This window comes from Diadema antillarum, unplaced genomic scaffold (assembly GCF_040938485.1).
Source record: "Diadema antillarum isolate AM-2024a unplaced genomic scaffold, OU_Dant_1.0 seq00000133_RagTag, whole genome shotgun sequence".
NCBI classification, from domain to species: Eukaryota; Metazoa; Echinodermata; class Echinoidea; order Diadematoida; family Diadematidae; genus Diadema; species Diadema antillarum.
In genome coordinates, this window is record NW_027271210.1 from 202,501 (window position 1) to 229,088 (window position 26,588).

Sequence of the window (26,588 nt, forward strand, 5' to 3'; positions counted from 1 at the left end):
CATTGAATTCATTATTCCGTAATACAGTTGCCATATAATCCTTGCACAGCTGCTTGCAGCCATTAGCTGTCTGAAGCACCTCCTCAACTCCCTCTTCCGTTTCTCTTGTTCGGCGTGTAAGCATTCTCTCTTTTTTATTTTTTCCTTCCATTTTTTCCCCTATTCTGGCTATTCATGTCATATTGGTGTGTTTCTCCTATTTTATTCTGTCCTGTCTTTAAATTATACATGTGGTAAGTATTTGCAAATGAGTATTTCATAATATTTGTTTGAGTGGTTCATAATATACAAGCATGTTTCTTAGTGGACCTTTCAATTCTTGTTTGTTTTTTTCTCAACTGAAGCATAACTTTGTATTTTTACCAGCAAGCATTCTTATGTTTATCCGTATCATTTATCCTTTGCAAAGTCAAGTATGTTTATGATATGATTCCTGTTATTCTGTGTTATGTTTTGTCGAGGAAAATGAAAATAAATGAATTGAATTGAATTGACATATAAAAGTTAACATCTTTTAAAAAGAGTAAAGCGTTATGGGAATGTTTAAATATAATAAATGGATCAATCAGATGGACAGCAAAGAACATTAAATGCATTTAGATTAATAATTTTGTATACGGGAGAAGTAACGAGATGTGTTATCCAAAACAGAGATTTCATGAGTAACGACGGACAAAATAAACTACTTTTTTTCAAAATAAATAATTACTTCACTTTGAAAAAAAAAGAATAAATACTCATTGCGTCTTTTGAATACCCCACAGTTTTAGTACACCATTGAATCCATTTTCTTCATTCACAATAGATCCTGAGATAAAGATGCCATAATTTCACTCAAAATAATAAAAGGGTTGTCAGGAATAGTTTGACTGTAAAATTATTGTCGATAAATAGATTACATAAAATTGGCCGGGGGGTTTCATCTACACGTCCGTTTTAAGAATATCATAAATGAGGAGACTGTACAGTTATTCACACATAAAACTTGTATTTATTGGAAAGGACATTCACAAATCAATGTTCTTTTGCTTGTTTTCGTGCATATGTGTTCGTGCGTGCATGTGTGTCCGCGTGTTTGTATGTGTGTGTGTGTGTGTGTGTGTGTGTGTGTGTGTGTGTGCTTGCGTGTGCAGCTTTCACCCACCTTGGCTGCTTCAACTTCAGTTGCTATCGGGACGGTATTGTCTTCCAAGACGAGAACATGACAATCCCAAAATGTGTCAACGAATGTGAAGAAAAAGGATTCCAGTATGCTGGGCTGGCTTACAGGGACATGTGCAGCTGTGGCGTATTGGATTGCAAGAAGTCAGACAGAGTACCTGAGCAGTTCTGTAACTTGAAATGCTCAGGAAATGACTCCACATTTTGCGGTGCTTTCAATCTCTTCTCCATTTATAGCGGTAAGATCTTCAGAAAGTCGAATCTCACGGTTTTATGTTTCGTTTAGAATAAGCTTTTCGTGCAATGAAACAAAGAAATGCCCGGGCCTGCTATCACAGAGAAATGAAACATTTACACGTATATATGAATCCGGGCATTTACACGTACCGTTATTGCATAATTTGAAACAATTTTGTAACTATGCAGACTTCAATCAAGTTTGTAATTAAGGAAATTTGCCGTGTGAATGGAAACTGGAATTTTAATTACAATTAAGCTTCAAGAGACGGCCCGGAGTTGCTTTTGTGTTTGTGTGTGTGTGTGTGTGTGTGTGTGTGTGTGTGTGTGTGTGTTTTAATCTCGTTTCGTCAGAATCAAGCAACGAAACTAGCATTAGCTCCAATCGTGTTTTTTTTTTTTTTTTGGGGGGGGGGATTATAAGGTGACCTTCCAATCACTCTCGCAGAAAGAATGCTCAAGAGCTATTGACAGGAACTTGGCAAGAAGCCAAACGACCCATCCTTGCTCTGAAATTCAAAATAAAGAATCCGTGAAGCTTCTTCCTGCGGTGAGAACGGACGGTGATTTGAAACTTGATTGCAAACAAGTTTGTAATCGTGTTTCAAATTAAGCGACTCGGTACGTGCAAAACTGCCCCAAGACACATCGCATCGTAATAACAATAAATAGGCGCAGGATATTTTGTAGTGTCTTTGCAAGTCTATAACCTCTTTGTTCTGTGATTTGTACTGAATTGTAGGGTCGACAGACAACAAATATCTTCTTTTACATATCTTTTAGATATTACTCTTGTTTTGTTCGAAACATATCAAAGAGACATTTACATCGATCTTTTTCAACCAAGTTTCAATCAACTAGCAGTGAACACAATGATAATTTTGAACGGATTCTCCGATTTTCCTGAAACTTTCTTGTCAATGAGTACAATGTATCTGCATTCATTGAATGAACACACACATTTGGGTGCACGTCACTAGACCGACACCCACGAGTCATACAGCTCACAAGTCATACAGCCCCCTAGTCATACAGCCCACGAGTTCGACCCTGAGTAAATAAAGCCCAAGAGTCCGACATCAAACAAAATAAGCTCACGAGTTATACAGCCCATGAGTTCGACACTTCGCTCAAAAGTCTCACGAGACCGACGCTATGCTTAGTGTCGGTCTCGTGAGCCTTTTGTGCGTAGTGTCGAATTCATGGGATGTATGACTCGTGAGCCGTATAACTCATGGGCGGTATGACTCATGGCTCTATTTTCGATGTTGGTCTCGTGGACCGTATGACTCGTGGGTGTCGGTCTCGTGGGATAACCCCATACATTTTACTTGAAATGGTTATGTACTTCTTCGACGCCAAATAGTCTCGCTAGATCGTGTACGCTGTAGAAGATATACTGTGAGGAATCCTGACTACATACAACGTAGCATACTTGCAAGGGGTTATAAAAGATGAATTGTGACCCTGCACCTCAAAACAAACAAAAAGTTGTCAGTTGCCAGCAGTTTATATCGAACATTTTTGGTAAAATAGTGTGATTAGGTGTATCTTTAGAGTCCCCTTTCCATTTTTGAAAAACCTTGAACACACTCTTCACTTTCAACTCTAATAACTTTTGAAGGGATAATGCTACTGCTTTGAAAGTTGGCAGTGATCATTGACAGAATGTGTTAATGAGGTATGCTTAATTTAAGTTTAATCTCATAATACCTTCATTGTTGTTACTCCAGTGGTTTACTTCATGTTTTTTGTCCCATTCATCGCACACCCAGCATGGCTTTGCTAAGAGAGCTTGAATAGACACTGTACTTCAGAGCCTCTTTTCTCAGTTCACACTTTTCCTGAGTTTGTGCTTTCTTTCCAATATTTAAATAAGTTAGGTGAGTCCATTTGATTTGAATTATACATCATTTTAAAGCTAAAAGTCTGCTCTTTCAGAATATGGTCTTTAATAACTAAAAATTTATGTCTGGCGACTTTTTGTCTGGCGACTTTTTGTTTGTTTTGTGGTGCAGGGTCACATATGCATGTAGTTAGTAGGCCTATTTTTACGTGATGCTGAGCTCATTAACCTTGTTTATTACGTCCAAATTCCGGAAGGTGGTTTAACTTTAGACAATAGTTTATGCAAATTTCTTCTGCGTTAGTAAGCATGACAGGTTGTTTATGCTGACTGACGTACAAAAACAATCGCGTGTTATTACGTACAAGTTAAAGGTACGCCTATTTGATGCTTGGATTGACTAAAAATTCAAACCATGGTCTAAATTCAAATCACCTTCGAGATGTCGGGCCTTAGTGTTTAGCTCGCGGCTGACTAGTGCATGAGCTGCATAATCCGTGGACTGCAATACTTTCTGGCTGTATGACAAGCGGGTGTCGAGTTGTTGACGTGCATCTATGGTTTCGGCCGAATTCCACCTTTTTGCGATATGAATTGTTTGATAAACTTGAAAATGTATGCTATCCACCTCCAACAAGAGAAACTTATAATCACAACGAAACGATTATACTGATATCGTATGATTTTTTTTTCTTACTTCAGTAGAGAAATCAGATATAAATGAAAGAATATATTTCTGGTATGCCGAAACATTATGATATTTTACTTTTAGTTCTTATAAGTAAAGGTTAAGGCAGTCAATAACTAATACCCCCCCCCCCAAAAAAAAAATAAAATAAAAATAAATAAATAAAAAAGAACTATAAGCAACCTTTCTCAGGCTCTGGTTTTGTTTGTCTCGTTTATATTTTTTAAAAGCATAATGTTTTCAAGTGAGATAAAAATAAAATGCTATCGTACGTACGTCTGAAGTACGACCAAACATGACAAATTCACCGTTGGTTGTATACTTTCGATCTCCCACGCACGCTTTCTCTTTCTATATTCAGACAATTTTTCAACAAGCGAAGATGACATGTCCACCGATGGAAAACTTGCTGCTATAAACCAGGTATTTAGAAAACTGGCTTTCAAGTAATTTGGAAAAGTCATGCGTGTCAATGTGTTAATATAATGATAAGGGCAATGGATCGGATGATGAACAATTTGTTTTCAGTTCATGACAATTGTCGATCATGAGCATTAAAATCAATACAGTCACGTAATATACTCGCCTTTACCAACTACTTCCGCCTTTACCACTCTTTGTCACGGGATTTTTTTTTTAGCATATAAAAGAACAGTGACGACAATGATGAATGGGGATATCCCATATATTTTTTCTACTAGCTGTCGTAAAGGGGCAAAGAACCTGAGTTACATGCGAGTGGCGGAGAAATTTGAAACGGGGGACATAAACATCTAATAAAAAACCATTAAAGGGATCGTACCGTTCTGGTTGAGACCTAATTTCAGGTTTCTAACATTTTTTGTTAAAGAAATGAGAAACCTCTTATGAAATATGAAAGAACATGTAATTCTAAGAGGAATTAAACGTTTATTTGATTAAAATTTGTTTTGAAATGGCTGAGATATCCAAAAAAGAGCGATTTTAATAAAGTGTGGGACCCACACTTTATCACGATCGCTTTGATTTACTTTGTTTTTGGATGTTTCAATCATTCCAAACCCGATTGTCATCAAATAAACTTTGAATTCCTCTTAAAATGGTTTGCTCTGTATTATATCATACGTGTTTTCTTGGTATCTCACAAAAAGTCAAAAGCCGAATTCTCATCTCCACCTATACTGTACCATCCCTTTAAGATATTTTGAAATAACGAACTTCAAACGACACTAGGAGGTCTTTTGTTGAAAATCAAACTTCAGAGACAAAGACATTCTGATACAAAAAGTTCAAATAACAAGGCATGAAATTGACCAAATAAGGGCTATAATCGTCTTGGTTCATAACGTTTTATTTCTAAACGTGGAAAGAGTAAGACTTATTGTGGCATAATAACAGAAGGAATACAAGCTGAAATGGAAAGACTGGTGATACTCTTCTTGTTTTGTATCGAATGTAAAGGACAAGTTCCGAAATGTATAGATGGCAAGATCTTGAAGACCAATTTGTAGGATTAATGTGGCACAAAATTGAATTCGCTATTCCGTAGGTCCATTTTTTTTTCAAGAGAAAACAAACAAAAAGGTTGGGTCTGATGTACAGGCAAGAGTTTTTTTTTTTTTTGTTTCTCTCTGAAAGAGAATTAAAAATTGTTTATCATAATATATAATTATATATGTGACGTGCGTCACAAAACTAACAAAAAGTTGCACAGCTTGATTTTACGTGAGGACTCAAAAAAGGTGATGAGGGTCAACCAAGTAAATTTTAAGTTTTCCATATTTTCTGAAAGAATAATCCATCTTCTATCCTACTCTCGAGTTTGGAATCATAAAATGAATGTGAAAGTGAGTTTTCAGCAGTTTTTCTACATCTTTTTTTTTTTTTTTTTGGTAGAGTAGTGTAATCAGGTATGTCTTATACCCCTTTCATAAACTCACCCTCCAATTATCCGCATAAGAATAATGCGGACATTTCAATAAAAAATGCGCTCACAAGCTCTGAAAATAATCCGCATTATTTTTACGAGAGCCCGTCCTGAAAAAGGCGGATAATCGTCATGGTGACTGCACACGTCCCTCCTGCGGGAATGACAGGTAACGTTTGACCCCTGCAATTATCCGCATTATTTGGGTTTGCGTTCATAAACTGCAAATCTGGTTCCGATGCTGCTATTATGCGGAAAATAGAAGGGTCGAAAAAAGCGCATTATTCTGCCCCCGCTCCGATTTTACGACCAAACGTTGCGGATATTATCCGCATTATTGAGTTTTATTGAGTTTATAAAAGGGGTATTAGAGACATTTCCATTCTTGAAAATCCTTTATACACTCTTCACTTTCAACCCTAATAACTTTTGAAAGGATAATGGTACTGGTTTGAAAATTGAAAGTAATCATGGAGAGATGCGTACATAGACAAAACCAAAAAAAAAACTAGAGATTGTAATTTGTCATCACTGACAAATTAAGGTGATCCGATCTTTTTTTTAATCAATGATTCGAGTCCTGATACTGCAAAGTCTCAGCTACAACATATTAAAATCTGAGAGAAATTCACCGAAGCATAAGTAAGATAGTGCTCGATAAAGAGAGTCATGTCAATTTTCACATCTAAAAAATTCCCTCCCATAGAGATAACACGTCATAGCAAAGATAGAAAAAGAAGTACATATGACCTTTGACCCCACTTTGCACAGACAAGATGGCATCTGAGCAAAAAGTGGTTATTTTATGAAATGATCCCTGTAACATGGTCTTTACGTGTGCAAAATATGGGAAAGATAGGACATGTATTCACCAAGATACAGGATGAAACATCTATGACCTTTGACCCTAATTTACATACCCAAGATGGCGTCTGATCAAGTAGTTGTAATTTTATGAAATAATTTTCGTGACATGAACTAAACATGTGCAAAATATGAAGGTGATAGGGGCTGTTTTTCTTGAGTTATTGCAAAGAAAGTTGCAAAAAGAAAGAAATATTTCAATACATCGAAGATAAATTTTAATTTCAACCAAGTTTTTTCACGTGATCCCGACAACGTATGAAAAAACGAAGGGCACATTTACGATAGCCCCACATCTCAGCTACAACATATTAAAATCTTAGAGAAATTCACCGAAGCATAAGTGAGCTAGTGCTCGATAAAGATAGTCATGTCAATTTTCATTTCCATAAAAATTGCACTCCCATAGAGATTACACGTAAACTGGTCAAATTTGACAAGGTTACCTTCAATCCATTTTTTCGAGGTGATGTCGTCATCAAATCAAAATTGTTTAATTACATTTATGAAAGAACATTTCATAAGCTACAACATATTGAAATTTGGGTGAAAATTGGCAAAGGATTAGTGAGATACGCTCGAGTAAACTTGAAATTTGATGACGTCATTTTGAAAATCTACTTTTTTTACTTTATTAAGAAATTTGATATCTTTTAATCATTTTATCAGCATAGCCAGCCCATGAAATGACATGTACAACTCATCACCTTTCAGAATATGTAAAGAAAATGGGGGGTCACCGTCCATCCTGACGAGTAAAATCCGATTTAAAATTGGCGGTTTTTTGGCATAGTTGCACTGTGTATCCCCATTGACGCACGCGCGGAATTTTGAATTTGACGGGCCCGTATGACGTCATATTGAATCGGATCGACTTGAAACTTGGTAGAAATATTCCTTGAAATTTCGGACATCCGATCCGTGTGAAAAAATTGAAAATTTCTATTTCATATTAGCTGTGCGTGCGTATATGTGCGCGCGCGTACGCGTCCGTCCAATTTTTTCAATTTTTCAAAAAATGCTCCAAATGGTCTGAAACGTGTGCAAAAAAAATTTGAGCTGGATTTGAGCATACAAATATTTCAACGCGCGCGTACGCGCGCGTTTTGAGATAAAAATGAATTTTGAGAATATGAGTAGAATGCGCTTGACTTGAAATATATGTGACGTAAATTTCATTGAAATATTCCATTCCATTAATGAGATATGCATGAAAATGTGTTTTCATATAATGACGTCATAGTGACGTCACGGTCGACTGATCACTATGATTTTACTTGCGCTGTCGTCTTTGCGACATGATACATATATGGTATAAGTTTGACATTGGTAGGCAATGCACTTTCTGAGCTAACCTCTGCACAACTTTTGTCCAGAAATAAAGAAAGAAAGAAAGAAAGAAAACTAGAGATTGTAATTTGTCATCACTGACAAATTAAGGTGATCCGATTTTTTTTTATCAATGATTCGAGTCCTGATCGCAATAGGCATGACCATACAAGTTTCATCTGTGTTTAGAGACATTGGTCGTGTGATGTTTGCATTCTCATTTAGAAAAGGGAGTCATATCTGCCATCTTTGGTACCAAATTCTGTATACACTGAATAACGAAGATACAGCAATGAATACATATGACCTTTGACCCACCTTTGCACTCCCAGATTGCATCTGATGAAATAGTGGTTATTTTGTGAAATGATTCTCGCGACATCGTCTATACGTGTGAAAAATAAGGGAAAGATAGGACAGGTATTCACTCAGATACAAGATGAAACATTTATGACCTTTGACCCTAATTTACATACCCAAGATGTTGTCCGATCTAGTAGTTGTTATTTTATGAAATAATGTACGAGACATGAACTAAACATGTGCAAAATATGGGGGTGATAGGGCGTGTTTTTCTTGAGTTATTGCAAAGAAAGTTGCAGAAAGAAAGAAATATCTCAATACATAGAAGATAAGCTTTAAATTCAACCAATTTTTTATCGTAATCCCGACATCGTATGAAAAAACGAAGGCAACAAAACGATAGCGCAAAGTCTCAGCTACAACATATTAAAATCTGGGAGAAATTCACGGAAGGGTAAGTGAGCTAGTGCTCGATAAAGACAATCATGTCAATTTTCATATTAAAGAAAATTCCCTCCCATAGAGATAACACGTCATCACGAAGATACAAAAAGAAGTACATATAACCTTTGACCTCAATTTGCACAGACAAGATGGCATCTGAGTAAAAAGTAGTTATTTTGTGAAATGATCCTTGTAACATGGTCTTTGCATGCGCAAAATATGGGACAGATAGGACATGTATTTACTAAGATACAGGATGAAACACTTATGACCTTTGACCCTAATTTACATACCCAAGATGGTGTCTGATCAAGTAGTTGTTATTTTATGAAATAATTCACGTGACATGAACTAAACATGTGCAAAATATAGAAGTGATAGAGGCTGTTTTTCTTGAGTTATTGCAAAGAAAGTTGCAGAAAGAAAGAAATATCTCAATACATCGAAGATAAGCCTGAATTTCAACCCAATTTTTTGACGTGATTCTGACATCGTATGAAAAAACAAAGGGCACACTTACGGTAGCGTAAAGTCTCAGCTACAACATATTAAAATCTGGGAGAAATTTACCGAAGCTTAAGTGAGCTAGTGCTCGATAAAGATAGTCATGTCAATTTTCATTTCCAGAAAAACTGCACTCCCATAGAGATAACACGTAAACTGGTCAAATTTGACAAGATTACTTTCAATCCATTTTTACGAGGTGATACCGTTATCCAATCAAATTATTGTAATTTCATGTTTCAAAGAACATTAAATAAGCTACCTCATACTGAAATCTGGGTGAAAATTGACAAAGGACTAGTGAGATACGCTCGAATGAACTTGAAATTTGATGACGTCATTTTGAAAATTTACTTTTTTTACTTTATTAAGAAATTTGATATCTTTTAATCATTTTGTCAGCATTGCCACCCCATGAAATGACATGTACAACTCATCAGCTTTCAAAATATGTACAGAAAATGGGGGGTCACCGTCCATCCTGACGAGTAAAATCGGATTTAAGATTGTCATTTTTTTGGCATAGTTGCACTGTATATCGCCATTGACGCGCGCGCGGAATTTCAACTTTGACGGCCCCGTATGACGTCATATTGAGTCGGATTGACTTGAAACTTGGTAGACATATTCCTTGACATTTCAGGCAGCCGATAAGTGTGAAAAAAGGGAAATTTCTATTGCATATGAGCTGTGCGTGCGTATATGAGCGCGCGCGTACGCGTCCGTCCAAATTTTTCAATTTTTCAAAAAATGCTCCAAATGGTCTGAAACGTGTGCAAAAAAAATTTGAGCTCGATTTGAGCATACAAATATTTCAACGCGCGCGTACGCGCACGTTTTAAGGTATAGATGAATTTTGAGAATATGAGTAGAATGCACCTGACCTGAAATATATGTGACGTAAATTTCATTGAAAAAATCCATTCCATTAATGAGATATGATTGAGAATGTGTTTTCATATAATGACGTCATAGTGACGTCACGGTCGACTGATCACCATGATTTTAGTTCGATTGCCGTCTTTGGGAGACGATACATATATGGTATAAGTTTGACATTGAAAGGCAATGCACTTTCTGAGCTAACCTCTGCACAAATTTTGTCCAGAAACAAAGAAAGAAAGATTCCGTACAGATACAGAAGGTGATCCGAGAGGATACTCGGATCACCTAAAGAAAGAAAGAATCCGTACAGATACAATAGGTGATCCGAGAGGATTCTCGGATCACCTAAAAAGAAAAAAAAAAAGCTTAATCTGATAATCCCTTCATTGTTGTTACTACAGTGGTTTACATCCTGTTTCTTTGTCCCATTCACGCACAGGTAGCACGGCCTAGTAAAGATTAAGCGCTTGGATACACCCTGTACTTCAAAGCCTCTTTTCTCAGTTCACACTATTTCCAGAGTGTGGACCTTCTTTCCAATAATTATTTAGATAGGTTAGGAGAGTCCTTTCGAATTTAGTTATACATCATTTCAAAGCTTAGAGTCTGTTCTTTCAGAATCTGTCCTTAATTGAAAATCCATGTCTGGCGACCTTTTGTTGATTTTGGGCTGCAGAGTCACACACACACACACACACACACACTTTTATTATTAGGTGATCCGAGTATCCTCTCGGATCACCTTCTGTATCTGTACGGATTCTTTGTTTTTCTTCTTCTTTATTTCTCCTCAAAAGTTGTGCAGAGGTTAGCTCAGAAAGTCCGCTGCCTGTCAATTTCAAAATTATATCATGTATGCATCATGTCCCAAAGACGGCAAATCTAATGTATCATTGTGATCAGTCGACCGTGACGTCACTATGACGTCATTATATGAAAACACATTCTCAATCATATCTCAGTAATGAAATAGAATTTTTCAATGAAATTTACGTCACATATATTTAAAGTTATGCGCATTCTACTCATGTTCTCAAAATTCATATTTTCTCTTAAAACGTGCGCGTACGCGCGCGTTGAAATATTTGTATGCTCCAATCGAGCTCAAAATTTTTTTGCACACGTTTCAGACCATTTGGAGCATTTTTTGAAAAATTGAAAAAATCGGACGGACGCGTACGCGCGCGCGCATATACGCACGCACAGCTCATATGCAATTGAAATTTCCAGTGTTTTCACTTTGATCGCATGTCTGAAATGTCAAGGAATATTTATACCACGTTTCAAGTCAATCCGACTCAATATGACGTCATACGGGGCCGTCAAAGTTGAAATTCCGCGCGCGCGTCAATGGCGATATACAGTGCAACTATGCCAAAAAACTGCCAATTTTAAATCCGATTTTACTCGTCAGGATGGACGGTGACCCCCCATTTTCTTTACATATATTGAAAGCTGATGAGTTGTACATGTCATTTCATGGGTAGGCAATGCTGACAAAATGATTAAAAGATATCAAATTTCTTAATAAAGTAAAAAAAGTAAATTTTCAAAATGACGTCATCAAATTACAAGTTTACTCGAGCGTATCTCACTTATCCTCTGCCAATTTTCTCCCATATTTCAGTATGTTGTAGCTTATGAAATGTTCTTTCATTAATGTAAAAACAACATTTTGATTGGATGACGTCATCTCCTCGTAAAAATGGATTGAATGTATCCTTGTAGAATTTGACCAGTTTACGTGTTATCTCTATGGGAGAGCAGTTTTTCTGGCAGTGAAAATTGACATGACTCTCTTTTTCGAGCACTAGCTCACTTTTGCTTCAGTGAATTTTTCCCAGATTTTAGTATGTTGTAGCTGAGACTTTGGGCTATCGTAAGTGTGCCCTTCATTTTTTCATACGACGTCGGCATCACGTCGAAAAACTTGGTTGAAAATGGCACGTGGCTTCGATGCAGCGTCATTTTGCTTAATACACAGGGCCTATGGAGCATGAAATAGGTCATTGCATAGCGCATCCGACTCGTAATCCTAAGGTCCCTGGTTCGAGGCTCACCCCTGCCAATATTTTTTTTTTCATTTTTTTAAACACGTTTTTTCTTCTTTTTCTTTAGTTAGTCTTAATCTCCCTTCCTAACTTTATCTTTTTCTGATTTTTTTATGCTTCTCCTTCAAATTTCTATAAAATAACATATTTTTTTCTTTATTTTTCTTTCTTTCTACTACTTTCTGTGCAACAATGGCTATCAATCCCATATTTTGCACATGTTTAGTTCATGTCACGTACATTATTTCATAAAATAACAACTACTTGATCAGACACCATCTTGGGTATGTAAATTAGGGTCAAAGGTCATAAATGTTTTATCCTGTATCTTGGTGAATACATGTCCTATCTTTCCCATATTTTGCACACACAAAGACCATGTAACAAGGATCATTTCACAAAATAACCACTTTTTGCTCAGACGCCATCTTGGGTGTGCAAAGTGAGGTCAAAGGTCATATGTACTTCTTTCTGTATTTTCGTTATGACGTGTTATCTCTATGGGAGGGATTTTTTTTTAATGTGAAAATCGACATGCTTTTCTTTATCGAGCACTAGCTCTCACTTACCCTTCGGTGAATTTCTCCCAGATTTTATGTTGTACCTAAGACTTTGCATTTTGCATCTTGGTGAATACCTGTCCTATCTTTGCCATATTTTGCACACGAATATAGACGATGTCGCAAGAATCATTTCACAAAATAACCACTTTTTCCTCAGATGCCATCTTGGGAGTGTAAAGGTGGGTCAAAGGTCATATGTATTCGTTGCTGTATCTTCGTTATTCAGTGTATACAGAATTGGTACCAAAGATGGCAGATATGACTCCCTTTTCTAAATGAGAATCCAAACCTCACACGGCCAATGTCTCTAAACACAGATGAAACTTGTATTGTCATGCCTATTACGATCAGGACTCGAATCATTGATTAAAAAAAAAATCGGATCACCTTAATTTGTCAGTGATGACAAATTACAATCTCTAGTTATATATTTGTGTGTATATATATATATATATATATATACATTATACATAAATGGTATATATATCTAAATATTATATAATATATATATATATATATATATATATATATATTTATATGTGACCCTGCACCTCAAAACAAACAAAAGGTCGCCAGACATGAATTTCTAGTTAAGAACATATTCTGAAAGAGCAGACTTTAAGCTTTAAAATGATGTATAACTCAAATCAAATGGACTCTCCTCACCTATCTAAATATTGGAAAGAAAGCACAAACTCAGGAAAAGTGTGAACTGAGAAAAGAGGCTCTGAAGTACAGTGTCTATTCAAGCGCTTAATCTTTACCAAACCGTGCTGGCTGTGCGATGAATGGGACAAAAAACAGGAAGTAAACCACCAGAGTAACAACAATGAAGGAATTATCAGATTAAACTGAAATTAAGCATTCCTCATTAACACATTCTGTCCATAATCGATACCAACTTTCAAATCAGTAGCGCTATCCTTTCAAAAGTTATTAGAGTTGAAAGTGAAGAGTGTGGACAAGGTTTTTCAGGGATTCTTAAAGACACACCTAATCACACTATTCTACAAAAAAATATTCGAGATGAACTGCTAAAAAACGCATTTTCCTGCCCGTTTTATGATACCAAATTTTAGCATAATGTAAAAGAAAACCCGCTCTTTGAGAAAATATGAAAAAGTCAATATCGGATAGGTTGACCCATTTCACTTATTTTCAGTCCTCACGCAAAATCAGTGTGTGCGACTTTTTGTTTGTTTTGTGTTGCACGGTCATATATATATATATATTTTATACATACATAGCATATATAAATTATTCCTTTTTACTGTAGTTCTAAGCTGAAAGTAAGAGCCGGTAAAAGTCATAGCACATATTTGATATCTGCATGCTGCTCAACATACATCAACTCTGTTAATGCAAAAATGCAAATCTGTCATTTACTGATTTCTCTCTGCTCATAGGATTTGCATGTTTGTGTTTGTTTGATTCACGGAGGTGTCCCAAGGGGCTACACATGTTTGTGATAATTTTTTCCTCCCAAGGAAATGATATGATTGTTTGGTGTTGTAGTGGGGCAGATATGTGAAAAAAATGCTCACATCCGGCGGAAAGTATGAAATTTTGCATATAGGGGTATTTTGAGGCGCTGATTTCAAAAATTGCCGGATCCGAGAGATCTGATCACGGGGTCGGCCGCCATTTTGAATTCCAAAATGGCCGCCGTCAAAGATCCCTATCTTCAGTTCTGAATGACATTAGCCATTGGAATTTGATATATAAAAGCATGAAGATATGATGACTTCAATAACAGACTTATTTGATATGTCTGACAAGCTGCACGGCAGCCAATTTGAATTTAATACATATTTGCCATGATGGAGTGTTGAAAATCTCTATCTCGGGTTTGTAAATTAGGCTACCTGATTGAGCGCGCGTTTGTAACTGATAGAGTGCGCGCTGATGTATTTACATTGTGACGTCAGTGAAAGGTGCATTATGCTTCCTTTTTGCTGCACTTTTTGACATGCCCGTGAATGTTAGTCGTGATGTTTGTCTTCGTAGCCACATTGGAATTCAAAATAGCAGGCATTGCGTTTGTCAGACACATCACATCAGTTAATAGTTCAACTCAGTACTTTAAAATACATGTTTACACCTAATTTCAGAGTCACTCACCACTTAGAAATCGAGATAGAGATTTTGAATATTTCGTCGAGGCGGCCATATTGGAATTCAAAATGGCGGCCATTCGATGTTTGTCAGACACTCCGAATCAATCTGTCATCAAATTCAATGTGTCAAAACGCTCATGTGTACCAAATTTTGGTGCAAAAGGTCATTCAGAACTGAAGATAGGGATCTTTGAATTTGTTTTGTGATGGCGGCCATATTGGAATTCAAAATGGCGGCCGACCCCGTGGTCAAATCTCTTGGATCCGGCAATATTTGAAATCAGCGCCCCAAAATACCCCTATATGCAAAATTTCATACTTTCCGCCGGATGTGAGCATTTCGACCAATTTTTGTTATATATCTGCCCTACTATTGTCCTTTTTCAGTGTATATCGAAACAGCCCCCTCCCCCATCCGCTCCTTGGCATACGAGCAATGGTTGCATTTCAAATACCTTGTAATTATCAAAGGACAAGTCCGCCTTCATAAACAAGTGCAATAAGTGAATGTAGCAATATTAGTAGTACACATGCGTGGGAGTTTGAGTAAAATCAGACAATCCGTTCAAAAGTTATGCACTTTTGAAATTTCAGTTCCGTAGTCGCAGGATGTGAAGACTACTACAGCTTGTGATGTCATATGCGTAGAACTACAGTATGTAAAGGAAATGAAAAAAAAAACTTTTCTCTCATAACAATAGAGCATAAGACGTGTATCTTTCAGAAGGCAGGGGGAGTATTAAAGTTACAAGTTGAGGGGGACTGCACTTATTTTCAACCAAAAAATAAATAAATACATTTTGAGGAATTCCCTTTACATATCCTTATATTGTTGTAGGCATGTAACATCACCAACTGCGGTTGTCTTCTCATCCAGCAGTGACTGCACAGAAAGTCAATAATTCATAAATTTTGAACGGATTGCCCATTTGTGTGTGTGTGTGTGTGTGTGTGTGTGTGTGTGTGTGTACAAATGATATTGTCGCATTAGCTCACTACATTATGTATATGGGGTGAACTTGTTTTTTAAAAGATGTTTTCCGTTAAAAGTTTTGATTGTCTCCCAAACAGATTGACATTTCACAGTCTAATGTGCAAGGGACTCTATCCAAATTGATTGATCTCTTGGAAAAGAATGTTTCTTCCCACGGGATAGCTGCAATTGCGCAAGTCATAGAGAATGTCGCTGCTCTTCAGTGTTCAGATCCTGAGGTAATACCTTCTGTTTTAACAGTGAGGGAAATATTCAAGCCTTTCGGACCACTTCGTTCTCAAGACAAGTTACGTCACTCCAGAACTCTGTTGAGAGGACGTGCTACCCATATATCTAACATTTCATTTTCCTTGTGAAAACAACTCTGAAGTGTATGAAGAAAAAGTTCAGTGACTCTATAGAGCGCCATTTTAGATATGTCCAAATCTAGCGTTTGACAAAGTTATGTAGTGCGTAATATATGCAACTTGAATTGGTATCATGTTATAAAATGCTAAAATACAATCGTCCAATGCTAATATGTTACATTGCCATATTTTTTTTTCTGTGTTCATAGCAAAATTTTCGATAGCTCGAATTAGCTGGTTTGCCACACTATATTTTTTAGTCGAATTAAGATTAAATCAATTTAATGAAAACGTGTTATATGAAAACCAGTGGATGTTATACAGTTTGCAATGAACTCTGAATCTAAATCTAAGAAAAAAAAAGGCAAACCAAACTAAAAAGAATCCGGACCAATATCATTTATCTTACGTAAAAAGATTCCCTAAGTGCCTAAATTCTGAAAATGCACAGTGGGTTTAATAAAACCTCTTTGTACATTTAATGGATAATCTTTTTTTCATAATAGAAATCATGAAAAAATACTTTGTCCCTTTATACAAATATTCTATATTATTAAATATCGCTAGGTTCATCAATTAATTCTCAAAATTCTTTCATTTATCGATTTCCTGCCATGTCCTAACCATTTCTATATAAAAACAAAAGATGGGATTGGATTTCCAGCGTCATCTAGACCACTCATAATCACATAAAATAAAAATCTTCCTCTTACTGATTGAAAACAGTAATCAAAATACATTTTCAATCCAGATTTATTCTAATTGTATAATACACTTTTCAACCACCTAATACGTTGCATTTTAACAAACATCTTAATATGTATCATTCGCAGTCCCCCATCAGCGTAAACTTGATACACAATGTTTTCTTTGTACACGGTATTTACCCTTCCACAAACACACACATCGCACAAACACACACATTGCACAGTTGCATGCAGCACCAACTCTATGAAGCACATCCTCTACCATCCCCTGTTCCATTTCCCTTGTTCAGCGTGTAGGCATTCTCTCATCCTCTCTTTTTCTTTCTTTCCTTCCATTCTTTTCATCTATTTTGGCAAGTTGTGTCATGTTGTTGTGTTTCTCCTGTTTTGTCCCGTCCTGTCGTATATCATATTTGTGACAAGTGTTTGTGAATAAGTAATTCATAAGTTTTATGAGTGGTTCACAATACTGTATACGCTATAATTTTCGCGTACATAAATTTTCGCGAATTGCCGCTGTCACACATTTTCGCGAGTGGTTAAATTCGCGATTGGGGGACCAGAGAAAATATGAAGTGGCAAAGAAAGTGTGAATTTTCAACTTACTAGCAAATAAGAATGATACTAGTTATACACTGCATGCAAAAAACTTACCAAACTCTGCTAACTAGTAAATTAGAATTCAACATTTTTGAAGTGGTTAAGAGTATATCGCGCTAGATTTCTGACGAGTGGTACGAGGGGTACGAGTAAATTCAGCGGCGACCAGCTGGAGCATACGAAGCCCCGGCCCCTAAAGTTGACATACAGTACTTGTAAAGACGTAGCGGCATGCAAACGCATGAGCTACAGCGCACATGACTGTAATCAAGGGTGACACGCCGCGCGTTTGTAACGTGGTGGCGCAATGAAAAAAACAAAAACAAAAGAAAGTGGAATTTCTCGCAGAAATAGTATTGCGCCGTCTACTGTGCTGTGCGAATGCTACTTACAGCGACTGGGCTGTGTATACTAGTAGTTCGACGTGGACGTGCTATATGTACGTAAACAAGCTTAGCCAGTTTATATGGTCTGTTCAGTAAGCCATGACATGGTATACTAGTACTGAAATGTTCGTATCATTTTGGGATTCATTTTGGAAGGTAATATTTTCGCGTGTTGTTAATTTCGCGAATAGCTCCCGACTCGCGAAATTCGCGAAAATAAAACCCACGCGAAATATATAGCGTATACAGTATACAGGCTTTGCTTGTTAGTGGACCTCTCATTTTTTTTTTTTTTTTTTTTTTGGTCAGATGAAGTATGACTTTGTATATTTTTTTTTTGCCAGTGTGCGCTCGTAAGTTTATCGGTATCATTAAATTTTATCTATTGCAAAGCCTAAGGCAAATGTTTGTGTTTATGATGTAATTTCTGATTTGTCTTGTGTTATGTTTTGTTGGAAAAAGAAGAATGAAATTAAATGAATTGAATTGAATTGGATAAACACACGCACGCACACACCCACCCACACACACACACACACATACTTACGTAAAATCCCTTGGCGTAACTTAGTAAACTTCCTGTTTTTCGTTTGATTTCCATTCATTGTGTTGTCTTTTCTGCTCAAGGTGACGAAGTCTGTTTTGACAATCATTGGTAGTCTCACAAACATCGGCAGAAACAAACTCGTGGATGCCCAGAAAGAAAACGGTTCGTCTTCTACAGTGATAAGGGTATTGGAAGACCAACTTCTGATCGTCAATACAACAGGAGGAGATGGTTCTTTCAAAACAGTCAGACCGAATGTTGGGGTCCAGGTTAGTAGTTGCCTTTTGAAGTCAAAGAAGAAATCACGAGTCACGAGATGACCCTTGAACATTATTATTTGGTTTAAGCGTTGACAATCATGGGGGGGGGGGGGGGGGGGGGCGCTGTGGCATATACATGTACATGTATGTACGACTCCGGACTCCTATTCGGATGACCCGAGTTTGATTCCCGTCCAGTGCTTTACGTCCTTGGACAAGATGTTTTTACCTGCCTTGTCCCTGTTTACCCAGGTGTACAAATGGGTACCCGTCCGAGCATTCCTTAACAAGTAATAATGGCAGGGCCTCTGTTAGAGCAGTGGCAACACTGAAGAGGCTACCCAGGCTAAATAAGAACTTCTTATTAGTAGTATATCATAATTATTCTGTACATTGATTTCCACTTGTCTGCTTCTTTGTTCATCCGAATGGTTGTTTTCCCTAGGTGCAGACAGTTTCCCAGGAGTCGCTAATTGCTGGAATGGAATTCATAGTTATTAGCAAAAGCGACAGTACTAATCTTACCGTCGACGACATTGCTGTCTTCGGGTTCACAGACCGCAGATCTGGCATTGAAAGTGTCATCCGAGTTGGAGTTCGTATTAAACCTCTGGAATCGCCCGACCTGAGGTCGACCAACTATTCTGCGTCCAATCGCTTCCGGGTCGCCTTTTCAGTCATGGAGCCTACATTGTTTGGTGGTCCCAGTATGAAGGAAGACGTAGGTTCTCTTACGCAGTCGGTCATCCCAAACACCCACATTGTTTCAGTCACCATCAAGGATTTGTGGGGGAAAAATTTTACAACTCACGTCAGAAGTGCTTTCAAACAGCTTCAGGTTGGTTCAACGATGAGGATCTTCCTCGCCATCAACAGAATAAAAAAAAGAGAGGAAAGCGATAGGTGATCACAATTGTTAATTCCTCTTCTACAAGGATACGGGAAACTGTAGAAATTCAGTCCTCATCTCAATTTTAATTGAAACAATTACCTTTTTTTTTTACTTTCATGAATAACAACTGATTAGAATATAATTGTACTTATACATTATCAGGGATGACATTATGCATTATGTATTATCAACAAATACAAAAAAAAAACACTCGAAGATTTTGGAGTGATCCCTGACGTCACTCCAAAATGAGTGAAAATGAACATTTTCACTCAAAATTCACTCCAATTTCACTCGAAATTCACTCTTTTTTGTATTCACTCTTTTAAGAGTGAATATTTTCTCTCGATTTTTTTTAGAGAGTAGCTCTTTTGAGTATTTACAGAGCGATGGTTATTCAAAACAATCCTGGAAAAGAGCAGAAGAAAGCAATAACTGTTCATGTTCGTAAAGGAAGTTTATCATATTCAAGAATGCAGATAAATTCCTTTCTACAGAAGGAATATACACGTGCGCTGGATTATCCATCAAAGAATTAAGCATACTTTTGTGTTCGTTAGCTTTTGTTAAAAAAAAAATATAGAATAAAATGAAAAATCATGATATGTATATTTGAAGAGTTTGTTTGCAAAAACCAATAAGTCCATTTTTTAAAGATTTTGAAGTACGGTCTCTGTCATAAAGTACAAAATGATACCTTTCAAATGATACATTGGTCACTACATAATTTTTATAAAGGTATATTTTTGAAGTTATGGTCAAAAGAAGCAAAAATTTTCTTATTTTTCTCTTTATTTTTCTTGATCTTTAATCGCAAATATCTCCATTTGACAATATGGACTTATCGGTTTTTGCAAACAAACTCTTCATTATTTTGTATCAAAACGTGCAGTAATGAAATAATGCTTAGGACAGAATGAGGGAAAACTCTTGGGCGTCTTTTCCCTTTTAAGTTATCCAGGCTAAATATATATGTACAGTGTTGAGGCAGGTACTTTAAGAGCCGATCTACAATGGGTGATGTGCACGCAAGGCAAAAGAAACAAACCTGTCTAAATTCCAGATATCTTGGGGGGTAACCAATCACCTGTAGGCATCCGGTTACCATGGTAACCATGCACAATATTATAACTTACAATGAATCCCACTGTATTGCTGTCATCTTTAGCAACGTGTACATATATAGTTTTATGCATTTTTGATGAATTCCTCATGAAATAAATGCAAAAAATGTGATAAGTTTGTCATTTTCAGTGCCCCAAATAGCGACAAGCGTCACCGACCCTGGTCTTAATTTCTAGTCGTTTTTATTTCGTTTTCATTTCTCTGAGTTGCAGCTTGTGTATTGTGCAGAAGCCCGCTGTATTGCGCTAAGCCGAGTGAGGGCGCGTACGCAGTGATTGCGACAAAAAAAAAAAAAAAAACGGTTCTGGCGTCGCAATCACTGGGTACGCGCTCTCACTCGGCATGCTTTAACTCGGAGAAATAAAGACGAAATAAAAACGTCTAGAAACTACACTACACCGAACCCAGCTTGGCGTGAAAAGTTAGTTTGCACGCAAAAACCCTTGTTTGTCGCCTAAAAAGTGTTTATGCGCTAAGACTACTACACGCACCACTGGCATTGGCGCCTGTGGCAGTGCTAGTGGCACGTGTAGTAGTCTTAGCATGCGCAGACTCTTTCTCGAAGATTAAGGTCTTGTCGCAACTAAAGTGGCCTGTAAAATTTTATTGATTCCACAATTTGGAATCACATACTACCTAGGGGTGTTCCAGAGGGTCAAGCCGACCACCCCATGCAGTCAAACCTTTTCTGCGGGGTGGGTTGAACGAAGTCATTTTTTCTGGGTCCCCGCGCCTTGACTAAGAAGTATCCACGCAGTTTTCACGTAATTAAAGTCGTATCTGAGGTAATAAAAACTGAACTGAACTTAACTGAACTGAATAACAACTGTCAATTTACATCTTTTTTTTTCATATACATCATATCAAAGGAAAGTAGTGACGAGATCAACATCACGAACCCAGAGTGTGTCTTTTGGAACTTCAGCGCGGCCGACGGGCGCGGGAATTGGTCCGACTTTGGGTGTGAGCTGGTGTCGGCCAGTGACGATGCGAGACTTATCTGCGAATGCAACCATACCACCAACTTTGCCGTCATCATGGTGAGTTGGATACTTATCTTAAATTTTTTACTTTATTCCTTGTCAACTGTATGAATAAGTTACCTGTGGTATAACCTTTATTTACAAGTGTATATTTATGGCAAGTTATGCAATAGCACAATGAAATAAGTCCTGTTTTGTTTTGTTTTTTATTCAATCGAAATTGCCTAGCGGGAGAAAACCTTTCTGTTCAAAATTGATAAAATTGTAATTCTATTTTGGCAGTGCCCACAGTTTCGAGGCTGTGGACCTATCCTTGACGGAGGTTTGACCTCCCCGTTTGCTTCTAATTTTTAAATCTTTATGCTCCACGTTCGGACGTCCGATTCAGTCGACGGCGTGCCAAGTTTGCATGCTTTGCGCAAACCCATAAACCCGCCCAAACCGATCGATAAATCTCCACATGCCACAGTGCGGAAAAAAAAAAAAAAAAACATTTCTCGCGATTCCATTCCTGCCAATTGTAGCTTGTCATTATTTCCTATTATGATTGACTATCAGTCGGTGTTCCCTACTGGATTTGCAAGCACACTTAGGGTTTCTGTCGTTGACTGTTTAGTGTGCGCAAAGTAATGTCTCTAGAATAATGTATAGCTACTGGCCATTTGAAAGAGAAACAATTGTAGAATCTGATCTGACATTCAATTTACATCAAGGCAAAGCTGTATGTTTTCTCTAAAACTTTATGCATTACATTTCGAAGGTAACAAAAAGCTCTAAAAGTTATACACATTTGAAAAATGAATGTTTTCCCAAAGCATAACTACGTTGCTGTTTCAGAATATTGTGGCGCGCAGGGCGTTTACACCATGGCAAATAAAGAGTTAAAGAGACTCTTAAAAAGGGAAATAAAAAAACACCTGTTTAACGCTTTACAACAAAAGTCATATTTTTACTACATTAATTACGGTTGAATAAGTAGTGGAAAGAATCAAAGATATTTTACCTATCTATCAAAACGTTTTTATGATACTGATGATTTACTGACCTAACGCCCCGATTTAGGAGATAATCGATATGCTTTCAATTTACAAACCTAATAGAAAATTAAAAGAACGGAATTCCGTGTCAAAGAAGATTGATTTTTTAAAACTAAAAATGACCCCTTTAATGGTGGTACTGACATTTAAACTGCCCGATTTTAAAGACGTTTGGGCTGCTTTCATTTCACCAGCCTAATGTAAAAGTACAATAATAGAATTACGCGACAAAGAGTGATGCTATGTTATCACTTAATACGGCCTTAGATGGTGTACTGACATAAATCCAAAAAATAAAGAAAAAAATAGAAACATCACGTACATGTACTTTGATGCGATCACGTTCACGTGCCAATTACTTCGTGTCATTAGTTTCTGTTTCGAAATTAAAATGAGTCTAACTTCCGTGTTTTGGGACATTAAAGGTAAAACAACGGCATAATAACATCACCTTCGAGTTGATTCCTTGAAATCTCGTACACTTTACATTCCAGAATTTTCGTAGGAAGGATGATTCTACTAAAGACTCCAGTGGAAACAAAGTGGGCAAGGTTTTAAGTTACATCGGATGCGGTCTGTCAGTAACCAGCCTTGTGTTGACCATGATCATCTATGGATTTTCTCCGTAAGTCCAGTGCTTTAAGTAGCAGAGTTTAAAGTTCACAGCCTTTCACTGTGTAACGTCATGTGCAAATCATGAATGGAGGCACCAGATGCAATCTCAATATTTTAAACAGCTCATATATTTCTGTAATAGTACAGTAAGACTGGTTACTTTGGACTATACACGACTCATTCAGGACTATACAAGTATTTTGAGGCCTATACGGTCATTATATCCCCAGAATGCAGCTGACCTATGACTGCTGTGTCAGTCATTATCTTTTCAACACTTTATGTCCACAGATGAAGTTTCATCTTTTCGTTGTTTGTTATATCAATGAGTGAGGTAATTGAACATCCTCAACTTATCAAAACTTATATATTTTTTTTAAAGAATATCTATCATTAATCGACGAAGGTACCGAAATCAATTCCATGTGGCATACAGCACAGATTGAAAATACACTGTAGATCTGTTGTTTCCAATTTTTGCCAAATCATAAATCATGTAACAGTGTAATAGTAACATCGAAAGAAGGCATCATGGGGTGTGGCAATGCTTATTCCGTTAATAAAGAAACAAACAAACATGGCAGGGTATTTAACCTAATATCCAAACTTCGCTGTGCGCTTTGTTTTTGATTCCCCTGCAGAAAGTTGCGGCAGAAACAACCAAATCAGATCTTGCTGAATTTATCAGCTTCCCTCCTATTCCTTTACCTTACCTTTGTCGTCGTCGCGACCTTCGACGAGCTCAAAAACAAGGTCGACCAGGACAGCTCCTTCTGGTTGTGCATTTTGGCGGCAGCGCTGCTTCACTACTTCGTCCTAACTAGCCTGACCTGGATGGGCGTTGAGGGCGTTAATATGTACCTCCTCTTCGTGCGCGTGATCAATTGCAAGATTCCTGGTTTCATGAAGAAAGCATCTTTGATTGCTTGGGGTAAATTGTCATTCTTTCTTTAATAATCATTCATTCTTTCTTTCTTTCTTTCTTTCTTTCTTTCTTTCTCTCTCTCTCTCTCTTTCTCTCTCTCCCGCTTTCTATACATTTCAACCTTTCTATGTGTTTGTGGGACTGTTACTTGTTAATTTCCTGTGCGTGTGAGTGAGTGTTTGTAAACATTCATTTCCATGATTTTTTCCCCATCGATGGTTCTTTAAATCCCAAGGTTTGTACTTATCATGACATTTTAAAGGGATCGTACAGTTATGGTTGAGACCTAGTTTCAGGTTTCTCACATTTTTGGGTGAGATAATGAGAAACCTCTTATGAAATATGAAAGAGCATGTAATTCTTTGAGGAATTCAACATTTATTTGATGAAAATTGGTTTTGAAATGGCTGAGATATCCAAAAAAGAGCAATTCTAATAACGTGTGGGACCCACACTTTATTACGATAGCTTTATTTTACTTTGTTTTTGGATGTTTCAGTCATTCCAAACCCGATTTTCATCAAATAAACTTTGAATTCCTCTTAAAATGGTATGCTCTGTACTATTACATTATCATAAGTAGTCTAGTAGGAGAAAGGGGTTCCCATGCACCCCAAACATATATTTTTTTCAATCTACATCATCCAGACCAGTTTTTTGCGTAGATTTCAAAAATGCAATGTTAACAGGTCAAAGCGTGTCCCATAGTGGTCAAAAATCCGTTTCCATGGTAACGCATGGTGAAAATGTCAGTATCTCATAAAAATACATGTAATCTTTGATAAAATTGTTCAATTATCATGGCTTTGGTATCAAATTAAAGAAAATTAAATTATCTATATGTGACCCTGCACCTCAAAACAAACAAAAAGTCGCCAGACATGAATTTTTAGTGAAGACCATATTCTGAAAGAACAGACTTTAAGCTTTAAAATGATGTATAACTCAAATCAAATGGACTCTCCAAACCTATCTAAATATTGGAAAGAAAGCACAAACTCAGGAAAAGTGTGAACTGAGAAAAGAGGCTCTGAAGTACAGTGTCTATTCAAGCGCTTAATCTTTACCAAACTGTGCTGGCTGTGCGATGAATGGGACATAAAACAGGAAGTAAACCACCAGAGTAACAACAATGAAGGGATTATCAGATTAAACTGAAATTAAGCATGCCTCATTAACACATTCTGTCTATGATTAATGCCAACTTTCAAAGCAGTAGCACTATCTTTTCAAAAGTTATTAGAGTTGAAAGTGAAGAGTGTGGACAAGGTTTTTCAGAAATGAAAAAGGGATTCTAAAGACACACCTAATCACACTATTCTACCAAAAATGTTCGAGATAAACTGCTAAAAAAACACACTTTCCAGCCCGTTTTATGATACCAAACTTTAGCATAATGTAAAAGAAGACCCGCTTTTTCAGAAAATATGAAAAAGTCAAGTTCGGCTAGGTTGACCCATTTCACTTATTTTCAGTCCTCACGCAAAATCAGTGTGTGCGACTTTATGTTCGTTTTGAGGTGCACGGTCACATATGATGATACCAATTGTGTAGGGGGTTATACCAACCTTCATCTTAATTTTGAGGCCAGAATACAATTTTTGTCACATTTTTTAGCAAAAATGCAATTTTACCATAAAACTTATCTATCTCTAAATCATACCAAAACATATTCAATTTATTTGAATATTCTTCAAAATTATTCTTCCAAATATATATGCAATACAAAGTGAAAATTTCATAGATATAGCTCAAATAATAAGAAAGTTACGGCCATCCAAAGTTGACATTCAAGCATGTCAAGAATGTGCAGGTGGGAGTGTGATGTACGCCCTCTATTGTTGAATAATCTCATTTAAACATTTCAGTCATCATAATTTGGTTCCAAAAGCATGAGAATGAAGTTGGATGTGATAAAGTGGGTCATCTAGACCAGTTTTGTGGGTAGAATTAAAAGAAATGCATTAACAGGTCAAAGAGTGTCCTATGGTGGAAAAAAAAATCTGTTACCAAGGCAACGCATGATGGAAATGTCAGACTCTCCTTAAAATGTATGTAATATTTGATACAATTGTTCACTTATCATGATTTAAATGTCAAATTTAAATGAAGAGTATTAAATTCTTTGAATGATATACCAATCATCACACGGAATTTATACTAATCTTCATATCAATTTTGAGGTCAGGGTAGTAGTTTTTACAGCGCGCTGCTGGGGGGGGGGGGCGAGTAGAAAAAAAAATCATTGGTTCACATAGGAGTACAGTACAGT

General features: G+C 36.9%; 1 protein-coding gene across 1 annotated transcript in view; it reads left to right on the forward strand.

The window, feature by feature from the left end:
• LOC139727484 (adhesion G-protein coupled receptor G6-like) overlaps window positions 1-26,588 on the forward strand; it is a 54,093-nt gene that overhangs the window by 17,465 nt on the left and 10,040 nt on the right. Inside the window, exons 2-6 of the mRNA XM_071638460.1 lie at window positions 18,560-18,748; window positions 19,185-19,577; window positions 21,626-21,796; window positions 23,271-23,401; window positions 24,033-24,322. Of these exons, the coding sequence (XP_071494561.1) occupies window positions 18,560-18,748; window positions 19,185-19,577; window positions 21,626-21,796; window positions 23,271-23,401; window positions 24,033-24,322 (1,174 nt within the window). The remainder of the gene's footprint in view (window positions 1-18,559; window positions 18,749-19,184; window positions 19,578-21,625; window positions 21,797-23,270; window positions 23,402-24,032; window positions 24,323-26,588) is intronic.